Source organism: Daphnia carinata, chromosome 7 (genome assembly GCF_022539665.2).
Source record: "Daphnia carinata strain CSIRO-1 chromosome 7, CSIRO_AGI_Dcar_HiC_V3, whole genome shotgun sequence".
Taxonomy (NCBI): domain Eukaryota; kingdom Metazoa; phylum Arthropoda; class Branchiopoda; order Diplostraca; family Daphniidae; genus Daphnia; species Daphnia carinata.
The window spans coordinates 1,523,323-1,544,608 of NC_081337.1; the positions used below are offsets into that span (position 1 = coordinate 1,523,323).

The following is a 21,286-nucleotide window of genomic DNA, read 5'->3' on the forward strand; positions in this document are numbered from 1 at the left end:
AAGCAACTCATTAAAGGAGCCCACAATAGAGACCCTCTTAAGTCCAAATGTCAATGTACCTGTTCAGTAGACGGAGTGTTAGACTACATTGAAAGACTGGGACATAATGAAGATTTGAATTTCCTGGTACTAACAATGAAGTTTCTCACCCTATTGGCCTTGCGATCCTTGCTGAGAGTGTCAAAAATTGCCGCAATGATGGCCGCTTTGGTTTTTTTTGTGAAACTCAGGAGTTTCATTCTCGATAATCAAGTCTCGCAAAGCCCAGCATTCGAATCCATTAAAAATTTTATATCATCAAATTTGCCAACAAGGATCTTTGCCCGGTAGGTTGCCTGGATTTTTACATCTACCTAACTGGCCTGTTATGAAACCCTCGTAATGCAAGCAGCCTCTTGGTAATCCTGATCAAATCCCACTTGCCCGTTTCCCCCTCTACGGTGGCATATTGGATTGAATGGTTACTAAAAAACGTCGGGGTCGATACTACGGTATTTAGTGCCCACTTTATGCGAAGAGCGGCTTCATCGAAAGCGTCCGACTGTCGAGTCTCGATAAAGGACATCCCATCATTTGAGTCCTGATCTTCCGAATTCATATTTGGTAGATTTTATAGAAGGCAAACTTCGGTTAATTTAGTTTCGAATTCTATTTGGTCCCGCAAAACAATGGGTTCATCTTTATTTGAACTCACATTAAAATTGGGCGGGTAATTCAAAATGTAACTGTACAATCGCTCGAGGAATCACCTTAGCGATCCTGCCCCTTCTTCTTCCTCCATCCCCTCCATTCCTTGTTTGTTTGTTTGTTTGTTTCAGTGTTTACTTATCTCCTGTATCCTTTCGCGATTGGTAAGTGCCGGACTTAGAAAAATAGTACTTAACGCCTTTTATGATGTAGTCAATACCGTGGCAACTGGCTGTAATATATAAGCATATATTATTGTTTAAAATTTGGGTAGTATAATACATCCGATTTACAAACTGATAACTATCTAGCGGCTCAACTTATAAATGCTAAACTCATTTTTGTTCAACGTTGCAGGGGAGTCAGCATTGGCGAAGCTGTCGTAAATCATGGAATAATTTTTTTTTTCTCATGGGGCTGAAAATATATTGGGATTTCAAGCATAAACGGTAACTTCACTGCCGTGCAAAAATTTAAATAAATCACGAAATGGGTCTTCTTGGGTTTGGATGTACAGTACGTTTACAATAAGGTAGCTAGACAAAATACATGGTATATATTTGTGGTCTGATCTTACATTTTGTTACGCTTTCTTTCAAATGGAACAGGGAAATTATCCTGATGGTGAAGATGTGAAGTGTGCATTGATTATTGGTTCATTTCACAATAGGTCAGGTATGGTAATATTGACTTTGGAACGTGCACACGAAAACACTGACTGCATTTCGTTACACCGATAACTTTGGCAAGGGGCAACACATGGCGTGGCAAGACGCGGGTAACGGGAACGATATGGTAAAAATACACTAGGTTAATGCATAGAGCTCTAGACATCGGTCAGCAATGTCTGGTGTTACGACGCTCCAGTCACGGCCTGGAACAGTTCGAAACTCATTTCCATTATTGGTAGATTTCAATCATGGCCTTCCAGTAAGCCGCCAATGACATGCGTAGACCTATTCATACGATGCTTGTTGAAAATAAAGTCATTGGGAAATCCCAAATTCGAAAACCGAAAACCATTGTAAGCACACTGTAGGAGCTCCGACATATTGTCATAATTAGACGATCCGGATGCCTTCGTAATCTATATAATGAACGATCGAAGGACGGAATGAATTAAAGTTTGTTATCAACGTATCAAAGCACCATAAAATGTCCTTTTTAGTTCAACAGAAACTCTTGGTTAGGTTTTTGTGTGTTCAAATGGCGCTTGCTGTGACAACCGCTACTGAATCGCTAACGAGTGCTGACGTCAACTTGGACACGATCGACACTGTAGCCATCCAAGTAGTAGGTTACCATTTCTCCTTTGCCCTTTACATTGACTGTACCTCGGCAAGTCAGCGGATAGCTCTTGGGTTGTAAAATTTGACAAACTTCTTGTGTAACCTAGTTTGTCGGAAATTTCAGGCATAGCGTTAGGTTGCCTTTTCAGGGCAATGGTAATACAACCTGTATCTTGTCGAGAACTCCGGTAGAATCCATACGACTGGCAACATTAACGGCATTACCCCAAATGTCATATTGCGGTTTCCTAGCCCCAATGACTCCTGCTACAACTGGGCCAATGTTGATACCTTACAAAATCAAATCATCCATATGAATTATTGCAATTGTGAAATGGGCAGAACTAGTCTTCGTCCTCTAGTACACAGAATTCACACAAAGGACTGTGCTTCAAATGGCTTCAAGAGATTTAGGTTAAAAATGTTTTTGAAATACCGAAACCAGTGAAAAGCGTATCGTTTTTCAATTTAGAATTTTTTTAATTTCTGCCGGAATAATTGTTGAACAATTGACGAGGACAGCGACTCATCCTATCTCTCTACTTAACCCTAGACATTGAAAACAAACCCACAGCCTCCTTTTTAGCTTGGATCTCTGAACAATTCAAAAAAGGATGCCCGGCTTATTCGGTCTTATCTAGCAGAAGATCTGCAGGAAGCTATAGGCCATTACAGTTCCAGCAAATCATTTAGAAGAAAAATAGTAATTACCAATTCGAATTTTAAAATTGTTAAATGAATGTTCGTTAACGTAATCTAGTTGTTCTCGTAGTCGTAGAGCGTAATCAGCCATGGCGGTGACGTGGTTGAAATTTTTCATGTCACACGTTGCTTTTGTGAGACCTAGCAAAATGTTGGAAAAAAGAAGACATACAGCCAATGAACTTACATTCGCTAATTGATTCACGTATATCGCTATTTATATTGCACTAGCTGAAAATTACTGCTGCAGTACGGACTTGTTGGCAGTGTACTGTAGAATAAAGGAAAACCGAGGGGTTAGCATCCCACAGAATCCTCGAACACCATGGCCGAATCTACTAAAATCTCTTAGAATCTTTTAATATCCCATAGATTCGCCGGAATTTCAAAGAATCCCTAGGATCTAATAAAATCTCGTTTGATGGTAATTAGTTTCACATTTTTAGGCTGCTAAATATGCAGAAATTCCACCCACTCTCAGAAATGTTATCACACATACCAAGATGTAGAAGAAATTCATCAGAAACTGAAAGAAAACTTGAAAATGTGCACACTTATCAGTTGAATCTCAACCCGATCCCAGGAAAAAATGGGGACGCAATATGGCCTGATCAGCCGTTTTTCAAGGCGCGGCAGGTTACGCGACCCGATCCCAGCGGATCGGGACCGAGTCCTGGATCTTATTTTGACCAAATCGGCCTAAAAATATGTAAGAGTCGATAGAACATGTTTAAAGTTACAATCTGCATCCAAATAAGGGTTTAGGGCACATAATGAAAATGTCTCAAAATCTTTGGGAAATGTATAAGATGTGGAAAAATCCTGCAGAATCTGACAGAATCCGTAAAAACTCAAAAAATACTGAATCTCGTACACCCAAATTTTAAGTTGCTAACCGCTTGGGCAAAACGTCATTAATAGATAACTAATCGAAAACAATTTGATTCCTATTATCGCACAGAATCGCGAGTAACGAAACAATTATGAAACAGTAATTTTTTAATCGCCAATTTGCAAAAATGGTCAGGGCATTCCGGTTTATCCAAAACAATCGATTCGACTCACCTAAACCGAAAATAATGGATAAAATTTTAAATTTACTCCGTTTCGTTAATATTGCAGGACTTAATTAAAAAAAGCTTTTTGAAGACTAGAACAATCATGTTGATTTGCGCACTATACCAGTTGACGATTAAGCAAATTGAGGTGAATGTCAGTTCCTACCTGAGGCAGCCATGTAAGTCGAACCGGTTGATTTAATTTTCTCAATGTACTTAAATTGGTCCTCACTTAAAATCTCATCAAAATCGGCAATGATCTCATTGAGCAGACGAAGGCATTCAACTCCCTCATTGTTTGATTCGAGTTCGACGTAAAACTCGGGGAAGTTAGGAATAGAAGCAAACATAATGCAGACGCTTTCGCATTGTTCGTGATACAGCTCCTACGGAACGTGACATAAATTTTGAAGTCTTAAAAAAATTTAATGTTGTTAGCAGGTTACAGTCACGTACGTCAGTATGCTTGTCCATAGACATGAAATGCTCAGCGACATGCACTGGAAGGATGTTCGCAAGAAGTTTACGATTGTAGGCTTGTAAGTGCTCCATTTCTTCCTTTTCTTCTGCAAATTAAATTGGTAGAAATCTATAATCCGAGAAGCATTTCATTTCCTATGTGAAACATACCTGTTGCCTGAAGCTTCCATAAGAAGTCCAGTCGTGAAGTTGCTTCAATTTGCTGTCCATGTATGACGAAGGCGGACACGAAGGCAGCCAAAATCAAAGCTGTCAAGATTCCCAAAGAAATTCCCGAATCCTGCGGTTCCCTTTTAACAAACAAGGACATTTCGCGGTTAACTTCTGTATTATGGACGCCTACAGCCTAAACTAATGAGTATAAGAAGAAAGAGCCTGCTGTAAACGTGGCGACGAGCTAACCTGTTCAGCATCAGGATGACATCCTGAGATTTGAAAAGGGCCGCGTGGCTTCCAAATACGAAGTAAAGATAGACCGAACTCATGATTGTCAGCAGGGCTAAACGGAGTAAACTTGTCATGGGCTGGAACACCGAACTCGATATCATTGCCAGTAATACGCAAAGTGTGACGTACTGGTAGATGGTGGCATCAAGTACATGTTGAAGCGTGAAATAGCTGTTTAGTTATTTAACAACCAAACAATATTTAACGGCCCATTACCTGTGGAAAAGGGGAAGTGCACACTTCTACGGAAGTTCCGTTTTCGCCACGTACCATTGTCGTATTGGTTGCAAGCGGTGACAAATCCTTGAGGTTTTCGCGAAAAAATGTCGACGAACCATTTAGAACTACTAGTTGAAGCAAACAGATCGGCATTTGTTCCTCCGTAAGCGGCAACTTGAGCCAAAATAAGCAAAAAAGAATGGTTAGTTATGACATAAGCGACACGCATGCTATGCTAGCGACGAATCCCTCAAATAGTATCGCAGCAAATTAAAATCTAATATGACATTTGCAGGAGAAGGCGTTCAATTTCCCTATTTGCTCCATATTCGAATGGTTACATAGGGATTAGGGGTTACTACAACATAGATCGAAACAGCCTCGGGTTGGATTCCTTTTCAAATCCCCTCTGCTGCCGTTTGCAAGCAAATGAAATACGACATTTTTTTACATCAACGAAGGAAATGTCACACATTATGCTCAATTGTGTCGGTTTCAATGAGAAGCTTTTTTGTCATGGGTAATATAACTTTCCTAGGGCCTATCCCTAGGCAACACGTTTTGATGTATTTTCACCCATACGGTGTTGTTAGAGGCCACCCAAGATTGAAAAGAAGTTCAGCATTCTCACGAGAGCAAACGCAAGACCAGGGCGGGGAACGCTAAATTTACCTTTCCTGTTTTTTCTCCGGCAACCTCTGAGTAATTCTTCCCATTAAACGAAGACGTATCACAGTTTTTTTAATTGGGTGAAGAAGCAAAACTAATTTAAGTTTAGTGACATACTTGACATAAATTGCATCTAGACCTCTTCAAATGAATCTTGACACAAAAAATTTACTGTATTCCAAATCCTGTGTTGTGTATGATTTTCTTTAAAAAAAAAATGTAAATGCTGTATATCATTTTTAAAAAATATGTGGTACGGAGAACAACGAACCTCTGAACTTCCCTTAATACAAAATTTTCAGGCGAGCCCAAGTATGATTTAAATGGCGAGACACCAACAAAGCAATTAAGCTAAAACAGCACTACAATGCTGTGGCGATACGTATTAATTCTGTAAATGCTCAAAGAAGCCATTAAATTACACAACTGATTTCTCTTCCTCAAAGCAACAGCAAGAAGAGTATTTAGGGAATAAATGGAGTTTAGAAAACGATCTCAATCATTCGTGATGATCAAAATCATTCTCAACTTTAGATCATTCTGCAAATGCCCAAAATAACGATCTAATTCATTTAACTTTCATACTCTGTTAATCGCGAGCGTTTCTCGCAACTTACACTTACGAAAAGCATTTTCATAATTCAGAGTTCCGGCATTTACGTACGTCTCATTGAGGCAAATTAAGTCTACATCATGAAAAATAATTTAAGGAAAAATTTCTATTTGGCAAAGCTACTGCGCTCAAACTTCTCGTCATGTGACCTGTCTTACGTGTTAAAAGGAACGAGCCAAACGAAAATACCCATCCCTTACCCCATGCTTGAATGTTTCCCTACTGTTCTCTCACTCCCTTCTTTCAAATTTCTCAACATAGCAGTCGCAACATCACGTTTGGGTTTCATACGCGTGGTCGAAGCTGTTTCGCAGCCGTGATCACTCCTGGCATACTGTATGGTAAGCGTTTTGTACAATTTTAGAACCCGATACGCCCGTGTCATGTAGTCACGGTCAAGCAGAGACGTGCATAAAAAATTTCTTAATGTAATCGTCACTTACCAGGGGAGCGCAAGCAACAGCATAAAGTATCAAAACAACCCATGCCGATAGGAGCTGAGTCAGTCGACGACTAGCGGCGATTCGTCGAGAAAACACCATAAGTTCTTGCGGCAAACACTGCATTTGGAAATGCTGGTTAGTATGCACAATTGCTTTCATAATTTTAGAGATTAGGAATGAATGAATAAGTGTCAAATGTAACTTGCGCTGCATTTCTCAGCGACGGCGACGAGGACAATCAACAGCAATACGCCACCACATATTGCACTGGTGAAGAACGTAACGCTTGACCTGAAAAGAAGAACCGTTGGTCGGTTAAGTAGAAGGCTGAAACCAAGGCTTAACTCTGGCATCTTAGATTACTGAGGAATGACGATATATTGAACAATCAATATCGAAAGCAAGATGAAAGAAGAGCAGATAAAATAGGCTTCCATCATTTTATCCCGTTCCTTGGCGTACTATGTTTGAGAGAGAAAAGATTTGGTTTAGATCATGGCAGTCAATAAAGAAAATAAATAAAAAAAATACGTATATGTGTACATTATTTATAATACAGAACGTTTTTTTCCTTTCGTCATCTTGCACCTTGTATTTCTATGCAGGAGCGTGAAATTGACTGAATGAATTTTTTTGTTTTTCTCTTAGAAAACGTCACTTGCACATATCATCACCCTTTGAGTAGAGTAATAATATGTTCGCTTCCTCCACATTCATCGGTGAGGAAAAGTGAATTGTTTTGTTCTCATTCCCTCATCCTTTTTGCTGTAGTTTTTCTACAAGATCTATCGAGTTATAAAAGTTTTATTCCTTTGGTTATTTTTCAGAGAAACCAGCGATCTGCGCTGCAAACGAGAACAGGAAAGTAAATAAAAACGGGCAAAAATCGGAAGCACGCGAGACTGCTGCAAATATTTAGTAGTTTTAGATTATTTCATCGTTTGTTTTTATCTTGTCACGCCTCTTTGTCACGGTTCCTTCCTTTCTGCCTATTTTAATACAAAATGCCATATGTGGAGTATGCTGAATAATAACAACTTGTAATGGGTCAAGTCGGAAACAGCTAAGCCCTTTAGCGTACGCACATTTCGTGAACGACCTAACGATGACCGCACGATGACGGCAGCCTGTTGTCCTCGCAAGAAGAGGTACTTTTTAACGAAAACTTAAGCAGTGGGATGCCGAACTATCTCACAATACCAAGCATCTCAGAAAACAGGCAAACCACGGTGAAAATTCTCACGTACGCGAGATTGCCGTGAGTATGGAAATACGTCAAAGCGTTGCTTGTCTGAGACCAGGGCCCATTGGGATATAGGGGGTAGACTGTAAAAACATTTCTCTTTTTTATTCCAGGGAAATGTTTTAACTAATATTCAAAATCTGTTGGGACTCTGTTTAGGACAGTAGGAAAAAAATTACATAAAGGTTAAGCTACATTTCGCCTATGTCCGGAAAACATAAAAAAAAACACAAAAAAAACGAAAACACCTTTTTGCGCTCAACGCTAAGACTAATTTAGATGGTTTACCAGCACAGTTCTTGTCGGTCTGCTCAAATGCTAAATAAAATTGTTTCTGTTGAAAACGTGAAGGCTCTCTCCTTGAAACAAAAAATTTTGTGAAAAACGGCCATCCTGACGGTTTACGTACGTACGTGATCCAATCTACGAATCGAGCTAGCTCAGCAAAGTATTGTTCGAGATAAATGCAAGCCACTTGCAAAAACTGTAAAGTGCTACATGGCAATGAGGAACTATTAAAATAAATTCGTAATAAATTCGATACCTTGGCTTCGTTTTCGGGCTTTCGAAAAGTAAGCAACCAACGACGACAATGTTCGGCTCGAAGTCGATCTATGCTTCTTGCGTCAATTGCACGTGCCAGGTAGTCGTTGACTTCTACTTCAGGATCTTTCGTTTCCTGGTTGTCGCCAAAACCTAACCTAAAAGCAAACAATGATCATTGGCGGGAGAGCTAAGAGCGCTAAATTTTCTATCGTAGTTGTACCACTATCTAATAAGAGTTCTTGGTAAAAAAAAATGCTTCTATACGTTCTTTTTTAGTTGTTGGAGGGATGGGTAGACACTGAATGTTTTGCGCACCATAGTACAAAATGAAATGCATTACTTCTTTTCTTAAGGAGATTCGTACAGTTTTGTTTCAGTTCAGAAAAAAATAGCGTTTTTCTTTATCTCATGAAAACTTCTATGAAGGTTGCAGTTTAACAAAAACTTACTTGTTGTGGATATTCTGTTTTGTGTGTTCGGAATGGCCCATGACGCGCATTTCTTTTGACGTTGCTGTCGTACCGTTCATAGAGTTGTAGCTGCTGGTTTTTTTGGCGTGATGCTGAAAGAAACGATTATGGAGCCAAATTATTACTAAAAGAAAATTTTTTGAATAGAAATTGGATACTCTCAGTGAGTATTTTGCATGGAGCCAACGACAAAATTTGTTTAAGCGAAAATTTACTAATAAATAATAATAACACAAAAAACTGCACTGCTTCGGAGAATTACAGCCTCTTAAGTTTCAGGGTTTCTGTCCAATTTTGAACGGGCGACATTCGAACGTCAACGACTAGCTCAATCTATTCAGAGTTTGTCAAGTCCTATTTGGAATCTAAGACAACATCAATAGTATTTTACTTAGACTACTAAAAAACCATTTAGAAAAATGTGTGATGATTTTGCACCAACTAATCGATTTTTTCATTAGAGTGGTGAATCTAGAAACCATGTCTAAATTGCACAAGACCACCAGTTGAGAATTTAAAAACATATTTCAAACAACCTGAACAGTTTTAGTTTAGCGCAGTGTCAAACAGACAATTATTTTTGAATAAAGAATCAGCGGTTTGGGCCGGTTCATTATTGGTTTTAACTTTAACCTCGATTATCAAGAGAAGCGGTTTAAAGTGAAAGGGGCAGCTACTAAGTACTTGAATACCCAGATTAGCTATAAGTCTACTTACGTCACGATATTTATCACTTGGGATGATTAAGAACGTTTCGATATTGTGGTCTCGGAGATAACCGTTCCTTTCTCCACCATGGCCAGGCTCGACGCGGTAGTCGCTTCCGAGGTATTTTAATGTCTCCTTTGTAATGTGTATCCTCCTTAAAATGCCGAAAAAGATTGAACAAGTCGTTAAATATACAGTTGCATTGGCCGTAACTATGCACTTGCGTTGCTCAGTCATCCCTTTTTCTCGATTCGTTTAGTTATTTGTTCAATTTTTGGAAGCCTTATTTTGGTGTAGTTTTGTTACTAATTTACTTACCCTAAATCCGTAGAACTTTTAGATTTTTGTTAATCATTTTCTTTTTGCAAAAAAAAAGTAACTGAACTGAAGATTATAGAAGCTCCGCAAAAGCGCGTTGCCTAAGAAATGGTTTATGTAAGCGAAAAGCGTAAGAAAACAAAGAAAACTGTGTATCGCAAAATTCTCACGATCCAAAACTACAAAAAAAATACACTAATAATGACTACAATGAACATTCAGTGACAAAATTTTCATTGTCTTTGAAGTTTGGGGAGATTAGTGCCTATTCTTATTCGTTCTTATATTCAGTGATTCGTATGTATATGGGCTTTTAATTGAAAGAATATTTTCAGTTTTCAAGATCACGTCCCGTTATGAATTTTTCATACGAGTTGTTTGTGCTTCGTATTTTCGCTCTTTGTTCATATTAAATTTCTCTTGGATCTAATTCTTTTTATCGCTGGAACTTTCATTATTTTTTTCGTGAGTTTATAATTAATATTGACGGATCATTTTTCTTGTCAAAACTGATATTCACCTAAACATTATTTAAGACTTCGCTTTTTTCTTTCATCACATAGTGCTCTAGTCTGCTAAAATCTTGCTATCGTGATTTTTGAATTTAGAATAATATTACTGTCAGAGAACTTGCAGTATGGAAGATCTTCGTAAAACCTTTACGAAATATTTCTAGGAACGTCATGCTTTGTACACGGAAATTTCCTAGAAGAACCCTCCCAAAGACGCCGAAAACCCAAGGATCCTCCGGATTGTAAAAAACCTAATCTGGGATTCGGTCAGCATTGGCTTTTACTATCAGATGATGGCCTTGTCATCCACTAGGTACGTGAAAAGCATAAAACATAGAAGCATCACATTACAAAGAGATGGGCTTCACAAAGAAATAATAACGTCACAGCCTTAGGTGCCCTTTTTTATTTAAAATTGAACAGTAGACTACGTGGTAACTCGCCATTATTTTTCGTTTTGCTTTTTAAAATAAGAACAAAACTATGGGCTAGAATATGGAATAGTGAGCATAGTCAGCGCTTTGGCAGATGTTGCAGTACTTCCAGATGAATTTCAAGGGATCGACTACATCCAGTCTAAAAATGAAGGCTGCGGAATCTTTTGCACTAGCCATTTACACTCTACGGCAATTGGGAGTTCTACGGTTAGATGGCACGCGTGAAACTAAAAAATTAGTAAACTTTCCTGCATATTTTTACAATAACAGAATGAGAAGGCTAGCTAAAAGCAATGTCGATTAATTAGAAGCCAGTAGTAGCTCCCAGAATCGGCATGCAAGATGAAAAATTTGAAAAGATGGCATCTTCCAAAGCTTTCCTACCAGAAAACGCGGAAAACCTACGACTGTATGCGGTAATTACGCGCTACGTGCTAACTTTACAAGCAAATTTTTCCGTATGGAATATTTCTGGTAGAGCATACTTGACGCCTTATATAATCGCTCCTGAATACGAGAGTACCATTCTGTTTGCTTGCTAAGGTATCATTCATTATTCATTTTGTAACTACAATAAGCGACTAAGGTATGCGATTAAAAAAAAAAGGAAGTTATGTAAAAACTAGGCAATGCAACCCAATTTTTTAATTTAAATATGCTCACCCGGGTATTCCTCCGCTTTCCATATTATTTGCGAGAGTGACATCGTTAGACCATACATCAAATTGCCATTTTCGAAGTCCAAGGACACCACAGTGCACCCTATTTATAACATTGGACAAAAATTTGCTTTACAGAATAGCAGTAATCTTATGTGGAACCTTTGGTACCTGCCAGTGTGGATGCCGACTCTCATATTAACGTTGACGCCAGTTACCTCTCGCACAAGCCTAGAAATTATTATCAACGTTGGCATTCGAAAAATTATGCTAAGCTGAAATGTAATTCCCATTTTTTAAATACAATTTTCGTAAATGAATAAATCTTACGCTATTGCGTCGATCATGTCAAGTCCCATTTCAACACAGCAATGGGCATGGTCAGGCCGTGGCTCCGGTAACCCAGACACACAATAATAACAGTCACCCAACAGTTTTATGCGTAAGCAATGGTGTTCAGCGGCAAGCCTATCGAACCTGAGATATAAAAAGGATTAGCAGTTTCATTCCTTGGTCGTAAACAGAGTGGTTTTCCTGTTTGAGAACCAGGACTCAATATTCAAAACTTTACGTGAAGAGATTGAAAAAAAATTCATACAAGAAATAGCACCGAACTCATTTAAAAATACAAATAAAGAAATTTTTTACTTGTAATAAATTTTTTTGTGCGAACTAAATCCCCCGAAAGCTGAAAACACAACTTTCCCTGTAACAATAAGCCTTGGGGGATACGAAATTAGCAAAGCGTGAGTGCAGGAGGTGCAATTTTAATAGTTTATTTTTTCGTTCCATTACCTAAGATTACTCTTCAAAGAGGCTTAGAGTTTCGAATAACAACTGCCTCGATCCACAGTCAGATTAATTTTTACTTGACTTTGCCTGTTTTGTGCTTAAGGCTCAAAATGTTTTATTCCAATTACAACCTTCGCTGACTGAAGAATTAATTAATAGCCTATCGAGACAATCGCGTACGGTGAAAAAGCATGTTGACAGGAAGTGCCTTTTAAGTTACGGAAATGGAGTAGGATTAATTGATTTTTACTCGTATTAGCCATTGGTAATTTTTGTCAAACGGAAGTCTGCGCTGCAGCCAAAAAAAATTTAAATTTTACTATTATCCTATTGGCGCAATTTTCTATTGATAGTAAACAGTTTTTTTTTTGTATTAATAGTCTACATTGTAGATTTTCGACACAAAAATTACCTGGCAAAAAGTTCGTTGAGCAGGCGTACCAACTCTTCAGCTGTGCATTGGTCAGAAAGGCTAGTGAAGCCGCAGATATCAGCAAACAGAATGCTTTTTAAAGAGAGAAGAAAAAAAAATGAAACATTCCCAAAGAATTATTATTATTATTATTTCTTGTTTTGTCTTTGTTTTTGTTATTATTTTTTCGTAATATGATATAAACATAACTGCAGATCGCCGGCGATACGAAATGATTTACCTCACATTTTCATGTCTTTGAATATAAATTTTGTGAAACATTGTATCCTTTGGCTTCCCAGCTATATCTGCTTTCATTTCCATTGCAACGTGCCTTGGGAGAACTGACAGTAGCAGTCTTTCCTACAGCGGAAAAAGAAAAAAATTCACTTGACATGAAACGACAAGCAATATTGTTCTTGGCTTTTCATGAAGAACCATTCGAAAGAAACATTGTTGAATTTCCATATATATTTTAAACATGCGACTGCAAAGAAAACGATGTCTGATCTGAATCCTTCATCTGAATCCTTCAGAATGCTTCATCTAGCTTCGTTGACGACTTAAATACGTCAATATTTTACCAAATTTTGGCGTGGCATAGACGAGTTACGGTGTTTTCGATGGTTCCCTAAATAGTATGCTGCTCAGTCTAAGCAAAATATTGGACCATAAAGTTTTAAGAAAATTATTCTGTTCCCAATTCGAACTTCATGAATGCATAAGATTGTTATGTATTGCAACACCTGACTCATGAATCGATCCAAGATTCAGATTGACGAATAAATGCAATCCGACTCAAACTGGGGTTAGTGGTTAGTCTAGCTATCATCTTTAAGATTAAAGATTTTGAAACGGCAACATTAGCCATTGAGTTATTCTTGGCTAAGTTATGAATCACGAATTGGCCAATTTCACTGCTATTTCCAGAGAAAACTGTTATTGGCTTTGCTTGAGAATCGACACATAATAATTGAACATTTATTTTAACGTCGAAAGTGGAAGTCCCTTTATCTCAGCGATTATGTTTGCATGATTTGGTACCCGCATTCGACTATTGGTATAGTAGGCTAACCGAGTACCTTTTTTACATATGATATTTTTACAATATAGAGGTACTACGTTCGAAGTCGATACGACAAGTTGCTCATGAAATGTGTATTAGAATAAGCCCAAATATAAACAATGAATTACCTGCTGTTGGTTTTCGCGTTGAATATTTATTCGAGCCTCTATGCATTGTCGAGTTTCTATAAAAGCTTGCCGTTGCGCAACTTCGCATGGGTAGTGGGTGAAAATTCCGGCAACATTAGTGCATAGGAACAAAATACCGTTGGCCGCAATCTAGGAAAGTTATTGTATTATGCCATTTAATAATGAAGCCATACTGAATGCACTGCTACTGGATGCAATTATGCGACAAGCAATATGAACGCTGCCTCGCATGTACAATATAGCCTAACGTACATATTCTAGTTCTCGTACGGCCCTTAGCATGTAATTGCGGACGGAATGCAAGGGAAGAGGTACAATCAATACGTATAAATAGGCTACATGGTGTTAAAAAAGCGGGGACAAATTAGGAACCAGCACAAGAATAGCACACTTTGTCCCAACCCTATATTGCCAAACGGTAAACGAATAAGCTTTTTCATAGCCAAAAACGCGTTGTTGCTGGGATGATTAAGCGAAGCCATGCAACTGCTTATTGTTTGGCAATCGTCTAACTATAGGTAGGTTACAATTTGTCTGAAAAAAAAGACCTTGACGAAGGACTCTTGATCTACTTTTACATTTTCTTTACTGGCCTATACCACTGAAGGCCAAAATATTTTTGGCCTCACGATGAAAAAAAAAATTATTATTATTTTATAATGGTCATCATTCACAATTCACGGACGATAGTTTCAAAAATTTTAGCACAAATCATCTGTATGATTTGGAATATCAAAATTTGGGGGGTCCCACCACCATTTCATAGACGACGGAAGACTAATGATTCGAAGAATAAGGAATAATAATCAATGATTAATTAATCATATTCGAAATTTTTGTCCGAAAAGTTTCATTCAGCAGAATATTGATTGCGGTAAAATATAAAAGGTTTGATGAAAAGTTTGCTAAATCTTTAAATTGTCACCTTGTTTGTGGTGTACAATGCGTTTTGACAATACCTAATTTGATATCGCGTGTTTTCAGTTTTCTGTGCATGAAAGACCAGACATGTTGTGCAAGTCCAATCCGTTAACTCAAATGCACAGTTGCAAAAGAATGGGCGAAGCCCAATTTTCCACTACTAATCTCACATAAAAACGTATAATAATAAAAATAAATAAATAAATACTAGTAATAGTAATAGAAATCATAATCATCATAGTAATCACAATAATGATGCAACAAATAAATAAAAGAATTTGCCAAACAAGAAAATTTAAACCACAACAAGATTAACCACTAGGTTAATCTCTAGGGGGTGCATCAATGAAACTGTGTTAGATTTTGCTCACCTGTTTCCAAATATTTTCGTCCTGAAAATTAAGACTTAGAGCACAGGCTAGTTGGGTCACTCCAAGGAGACAGCCACAGATTGATGATTCTCGAACGTGAAGAGGCAGGAAGGTATAGGTTATGTATATGAAAAAAACTGTGGACCAAGCTCCTGCCACGGCCGATTTGCGTGTTTCGTCTACCGCCAGCACAAGTTCAGTGCCAACAAATGATGCCAGTATGATGTAAGAGAATACGATGAGATAGACTTCATTGAGGAAGGAGCGAGTAACCAGCAGCTCAAGACCAATGTAAAGAATGGCAAATAAGCCTATGATTACGCTTTGAAGAAGGCCTTGCGTTCCACCTATGGCATAATTGAGCGCTGTGAAAACTAGGGCCGTAGCAATTAACAGAGCCAATAAGCTTGTTAAGTTGGTTTGGTTCATCCGTAGAAAATATCGCTGATACAAGACTTCAACATGAACGTCTTTAAAGCGATGAGATCGAAATACTCGCTTTAGAAGATGGCAGATGTTCCACCAACAGCGCCTTTCATCTAACACGACAAAATCGTGGGTGATAATGGCTGCCGTCTGCGCCTCGTACTCCTCCTAATATTTAAGCAATTTTCAATCGAATATTATTTGACACTCTTGTACACGTTCAATCATTTGATGATAGGATAGGATGCGACGATAACAAATGGGAAAATTCATTACCTCTACGAACAGGTCATATTATATTGCGCACTTGTAAATAACCCATTTAGAAATAAACTCAAACATTCGAAATTAGTTTTCTCCCCTAACTGCTTCACTTAACATTGTGATAAAGAGAAGAAGACATTGCTGTATCCGTAAGAAAACATGCCTTACTGTCTAAGTCTCACACTGCTGGATAACTTGCCTGTTGGTGCTTTGTCCGGTTAGCCGATGACGCTCCATGAAGTCCTGATTTGTGGTAGTGCTCGATTACCTCCCAGTTAGACTTTTTTGGAGTTTGCCCAGACGTTGGACCCGTTCCCGATGGAGTAGTGGGGTCGTTTACAGAAGACATTGAAAACCCTAAGCTTATAACACTCGAGGTCACTGTAGCACCACCCCCATTTGCTCCCACAGCTCTAACTGATCCTTGTCCGGCTGTGGACGTTTTGTGATGACGTAAGCTGGAAGTACGTCCCCCAACTTCATTCTCCTATTTTATAAATATTAAAGAATTGTAAATACACGTAAAATTTGATAAAAAATTACAACTGTTGGCGATAATGTATGTAAAGCGTAATCCTACGGAAAATACTTATTGTCGCGTAGCATAAAAACACGTTAACTATATGTGTATAAAGAATCCAAGAAATTTCTAGCATTAGAACCAATTAGTTAAGCGCAGTAATGTTATTTAATGCTATAAATTAGACTATAATGCTATGTACAGAAGCTAGCGATCAATGAAAGCTTGGAAGAATATCCCATTATCGAAATCAGTTCTGGAGCATTATTATAATATTGCATTAAGCGATATGTCGAAACCAGTTGCAGGATTTGTTCGCAAAGTTTAGTGATGATTTATTATAACTAATGAGAATGTAGTACATACTTAATTTGAGGTGAGCCTTTTAACATTAGACGGCAAACAATGGTTTGTTAAGTGATTATTATGGATTGTCTTGGAATTAGTCATTCTATAAGAAAAGATATAGGAAAAGTAAGACTATTGCATTGTCAACTTCTATCTAGGCATTTTTGTCAAGCTAGTGGCTCCGAGACATTGTGTCTAGAAAACGAGAGATAAAAAACTTTGCGTCATTTAGCGGGCATATTCTTGCCAAATTACCTAGGACATTGATTCACTTTCGATTTTTAATCCTCACTCAAGGTTGAAACAAAAACTAAATTTCTTAAATTTTGCATATATTTTGTACAGGGATAGTATGAATGTTTGAAAAATATTAAATGCTGTATATATCTATATAAGTTAAATATAATATACGTGTATTATATAAATATTAGCCTGTTTTATATAAAATGTGTTAATCTTAATAGAATATAATTAGATAATGTTTCAATGTTATTCTTTGTAATTCTTATTATTATTATTTTTTTATTTCTTTTTCTTTTTCTTTTTTTTTTTCAGAAACAACGTAAGCTAAAATTTTACAGCCTTCGGAAGCTTCTTCACCAGGACATATTGAAAGTCTCCAGCCATTTGTCGAACGTTGATCCAAAGTCCTGGCATAAAAGACATTTGGGACAGTAACGAATTCTTTTTCGGCTTCATCATTGTCCCGAAAATGGACAGCAAATTATCCTTGTGCGCAAAACGACTCCGATTTTTATGTGTAGTCGTTATGTTTTTTAACTCCTTTTCAACTTCTTTTTTTTTTCTTTAGATTTGGAACGAGATTTCAAATCGGCCATGTTTATCCAAGCATGGCAGGTGAGAGTAAGCGTTCGCGGGGGCTGGCACGGATTGTAATCTTGTACACATTGTCAAGAATAATTTTGTATCTAAACCACAACCTATGCGAATCTTAGGTTAAGAATTACTGTGCTATGATTTACAAGTACTAACGTATTCGCGCTTATTTTTACTGAGGAATAAGTATATAGTTATATTTCTAAAGGTTGGCAACTCTCTGGCAGAGTATATGGGATTCTAACTTTTGGCTTAGATTCACGCTAGGACATCATTGATCGAGTTTTTTGCCCCAATTGCCCCGATTACAACACTGTGTGGGCCGAATTCTACCTGCCTACCCCGGTTGTTGCCCCGAAACCGTAACAGCTACCATTTTTTAAAATAACGTCGTGCTTTCGGGGTAATCTTAATTTTTCCGTTGCCACGCTCTGGTTGTCGATTTTTCCTTTTCCTCTTGTGTCCCAGATGATTTTCCTCAAGGGGGGTGGTGAGGACGCCGATTATAGCCGATCGGGAACGACCCGTAAAAGTAATGAAGAGTTATTTAATTGTATGGTTTTCCTCGTTGCTTTTTAGCCAGTAGGTATTATTTAAAAAAAAAACAATTCGGATTTAACATTGTTGACAAGTAATTTTAAATTCCATTTTTTCCTGGGCTATAGTGCTTATGTGTAATTCTCCAATTAGCACGAACTAACCACTTTTACCCTAGTAATTTAACGAGCAGAAAACTGGGATTTTAAAAATAGCCTACCATATGAAGTATGTACATTACATTACTTTATACAGCTGTCTAGGCCCTATGCACTGTTGGAAACAAACAATGCGAATCATATTATGAAATTTCCGAAAGAAAACGAAACGCCACCCTTATTTGTTTGTGATTGGCGTTGCAGAATGGACAGCGTACGCAAAATATGGGGAAACTGAATTTTAGCGGACAGCTCATGCCATATTTCGACCAATTAAAATTAATTAAATGTAAACATAAAATAAGAAAATCTAAATTTAAGAGAAACAGGCACCTAAAAAGTGAGAGGAGTGAGAGACAAATAAAACGTCTTTAGTCAATTTAGCTGGCAACAAATTTTAAACCATTCTGGAAATCAAAGACTGTTATTGGTCAAACATGGAAGACCTATGGACTACAATCTGAAATCCAAACGTATACAATGTTTGAGAAGAAAAATCTCCGTTTGGTATAACTGATCTTGCGATAGATACCAGGTTTTCAACCAGGGTTCAATAGCCGCAGTACCAATATTGTCGAAAAAAAGTAACTTACCACATCTTGCAGAGAATTTGGTTTCATGCGGTTTTTAAAGCTGAAACGTTGTTGGCGGTCTCGCCGCGAATCACTGTTGCTTCTGTGCATTTTTCCAGTTCACTTCAAATTGCGTTTTTGACGAATTCCTCTTGAGCAAACTAGCAAGACTCGCCAGGTTACTGAAGTTCTCGCTAAAACATACACAGAAAAGAAAAAATGCCTTGTCGGTAATTGGAAAACAACCAACGTATTTTTATCCAGGGTACCTTCAAAATGGAAGATATTTATTGTCTTCTCTGGGTCTGAAACAGACATGTAATATAAATAAATGATTATTTAAAATAATACTATTCGCCGAATAAAAGCTAAACTCATTAAATCTACGAAAATATTATTAATGGTGAAAAATAAAAATAAAAATACAAACACAAACTGCTCTGAATGCTTTCAATCGGAACTCAGTTTCGGCGATTTCACCTAATCACGCAGAATTACAAAATGTGTTTTTAATAGTCTGCCTTAAATAAGCAGTATTGTGTTCTAGTGGTTCATACCAGCAACACAATAGCGCTTCGCCATCGTCAGGGAAGAGAGAAACTTTCAGTCACAAAAGATAGATCTTCATCAGTTAACAGGAACCAAATGCCATGGATCAATAAGGCTTGTCATTCACCAACCATATTGAAATATTCCTATTAGAAAAACTGCACGCTACTGAAGGACGCATAAAATGATTTTTGAACAAAATTTTCAATGCATGAATAAGCTTTATCTAATCCATGGTGAATTAAGGGGAATTATTTGTATTCCATAGTGATGGAGCTCAACTTCTGATTGTTTATGAGCCATAAACCACAAACAATACATTACAAATTCCAGTGGTTGTAGAGCCCTTTGGTGAGGTATACTCAATTGGGGAATCCATGAATGATTTCTGAATCAAAAAGTGATTGTTTGGTGATTCTTGAATCGAAAAATCGTGATTTTCTTGTCAAAATTGTGCAAAGCTTGCTACGAAGTGTGTAGTAATATTTTTAAACTTATGATTCTTAAAAAATAATTACATTCTTTTTACAAGAGCGCGAGACTTTTCCCCAGCTTTACACCCTCCTACAAATTCATACTACCACCAGTGGGAAAATAATTGACTCTGCCATTGTCGCCTGGGATTAACACTTAAGAAATTTGAAGTTTTACTTACAACTGAATTCAGGAATGGAAAACTAAGGCGAATTAATGGTAAATAACCAGCAAATGTTCAAGAAATTTAATTGTATTTTGAATATAGTTTTTGGTAGAAAATTTACCGCCAACTTGAGAATGCTGGCTTTAGTTTGTCTTCAAATTTACGTTTTTGGATTGTATTTCGGCCCAACATCTATAAATTTGATATATTGTGACAATCGTGACGTTGTAGTGCTTGATTAGTAGAGTTCTGTTAGTAAGGTTGACGACGAAATGGATCCTCGGGTCCATTTCGTGGAAAACCTTGTTATGTTGTTAGACTAGAACGTACTAAGAACGTAGTTTCTACCCTTTGTGTGATCTATGTAGAACGTTTGGGTTTAGTAGTGGTGTTTAGGTTGGATGCGGTATAGGTAACATTGTTGTTTGGTGTGCTGTGATTACTAACAAACTACTGGTAGTGCATTTTGCCAGTAGTGGTAAGACAGCGAATTGTCTGTGTCATCGGCACAGCAAATATCTGTGTCACCATTATTGGTGAAGAATCATTATTATTAAAGCGTGTTTATGCGTGTCCCCGTTTTGCCCGCGACAATATAATCGTATAATTCCTCACTTCAACATAAAACGTCCAGGTTGGCTCCAAATCCATTCCCCGTGGTCGGGTTAACGGCTTTTGGATCAGTTATAAACTCCTCGGCATACAGGTGGCCTCTGTTCGCTGGCTGGCGTTGGCAACCATTGATGTAATAGTCAATGCAAATAGTGGCCTACAATCACGCTAGAGTTTCAGGCATCCACAACTAATTTTTGAATTTCGTACGCCTCAGTTAGATCGTCACGCGACCAAAGGAAATTTTCTGAGTCGCCTACACTTTGGCTTTGGATTGCTGGCCTCCGGGTTTGTTGCTATAACATGTTGAATGCTAGGGCGTAGGGAATAACGAGGGGATTTCAGAAGTTTGTTTGTTTTGTTAACGAACAATAGTTAATTATTTTTTTGACAGTCGTAACTTTGAATATGGAGATGTTGAAGGAATTCAGCGTTTTTTCTTCGCATTCTCGAGTGCCAGCGGTAGTTTCTGATTTTATGGAAAAGTACTATCCTGTCGCAAAAATCTGATGTTGAAGGCGCAATTTTAACTCCGTGGCTGTACCGAAAACCGGGAGATGTAAAACTTGAAGAAAATGAACCTCGAACGATTCTGAAATGTCATACACTGCG

General features: G+C 37.7%; 1 protein-coding gene across 1 annotated transcript; it reads right to left on the reverse strand.

Moving 5' to 3' along the window:
• Positions 1 to 942: 942 nt before the first annotated feature.
• LOC130698747 (adenylate cyclase type 5-like) lies at positions 943 to 19,170 on the reverse strand. The gene is made up of 24 exons (XM_057521435.2): positions 19,143 to 19,170; positions 18,895 to 19,067; positions 16,101 to 16,388; positions 15,212 to 15,805; positions 13,899 to 14,048; positions 12,946 to 13,067; positions 12,705 to 12,797; positions 11,831 to 11,977; positions 11,672 to 11,731; positions 11,505 to 11,603; positions 9,584 to 9,728; positions 8,846 to 8,958; positions 8,395 to 8,551; positions 6,971 to 7,068; positions 6,814 to 6,898; positions 6,608 to 6,724; positions 4,880 to 5,056; positions 4,619 to 4,791; positions 4,367 to 4,506; positions 4,193 to 4,302; positions 3,903 to 4,122; positions 2,688 to 2,819; positions 2,143 to 2,267; positions 943 to 2,079 (listed from the first exon to the last, which is right to left on the reverse strand). Exons 2-24 carry the CDS (start codon positions 18,982 to 18,984, stop codon positions 1,927 to 1,929), a joined length of 3,588 nt encoding a protein of 1,195 aa, XP_057377418.1. The 5' UTR covers positions 18,985 to 19,067; positions 19,143 to 19,170; the 3' UTR covers positions 943 to 1,926.
• Between the last annotated feature and the right edge of the window lie 2,116 nt (positions 19,171 to 21,286).

Excerpts from the sequence above, each read along its gene's own strand:
- LOC130698747 (XM_057521435.2), bottom strand. The coding sequence starts at position 18,984 with ATGCACAGAAGCAACAGTGATTCGCGGCGAGACCGCCAACAACGTTTC. Across the intron at positions 5,057-6,607 it reads CTGTTGCTTGCGCTCCCCTG|TTGCCGCTTACGGAGGAACA; the intron begins GTAAGTGACGAT and ends TTTTGGCTCAAG. Across the intron at positions 4,123-4,192 it reads CTATGGACAAGCATACTGAC|GAGCTGTATCACGAACAATG; the intron begins GTACGTGACTGT and ends CACGTTCCGTAG.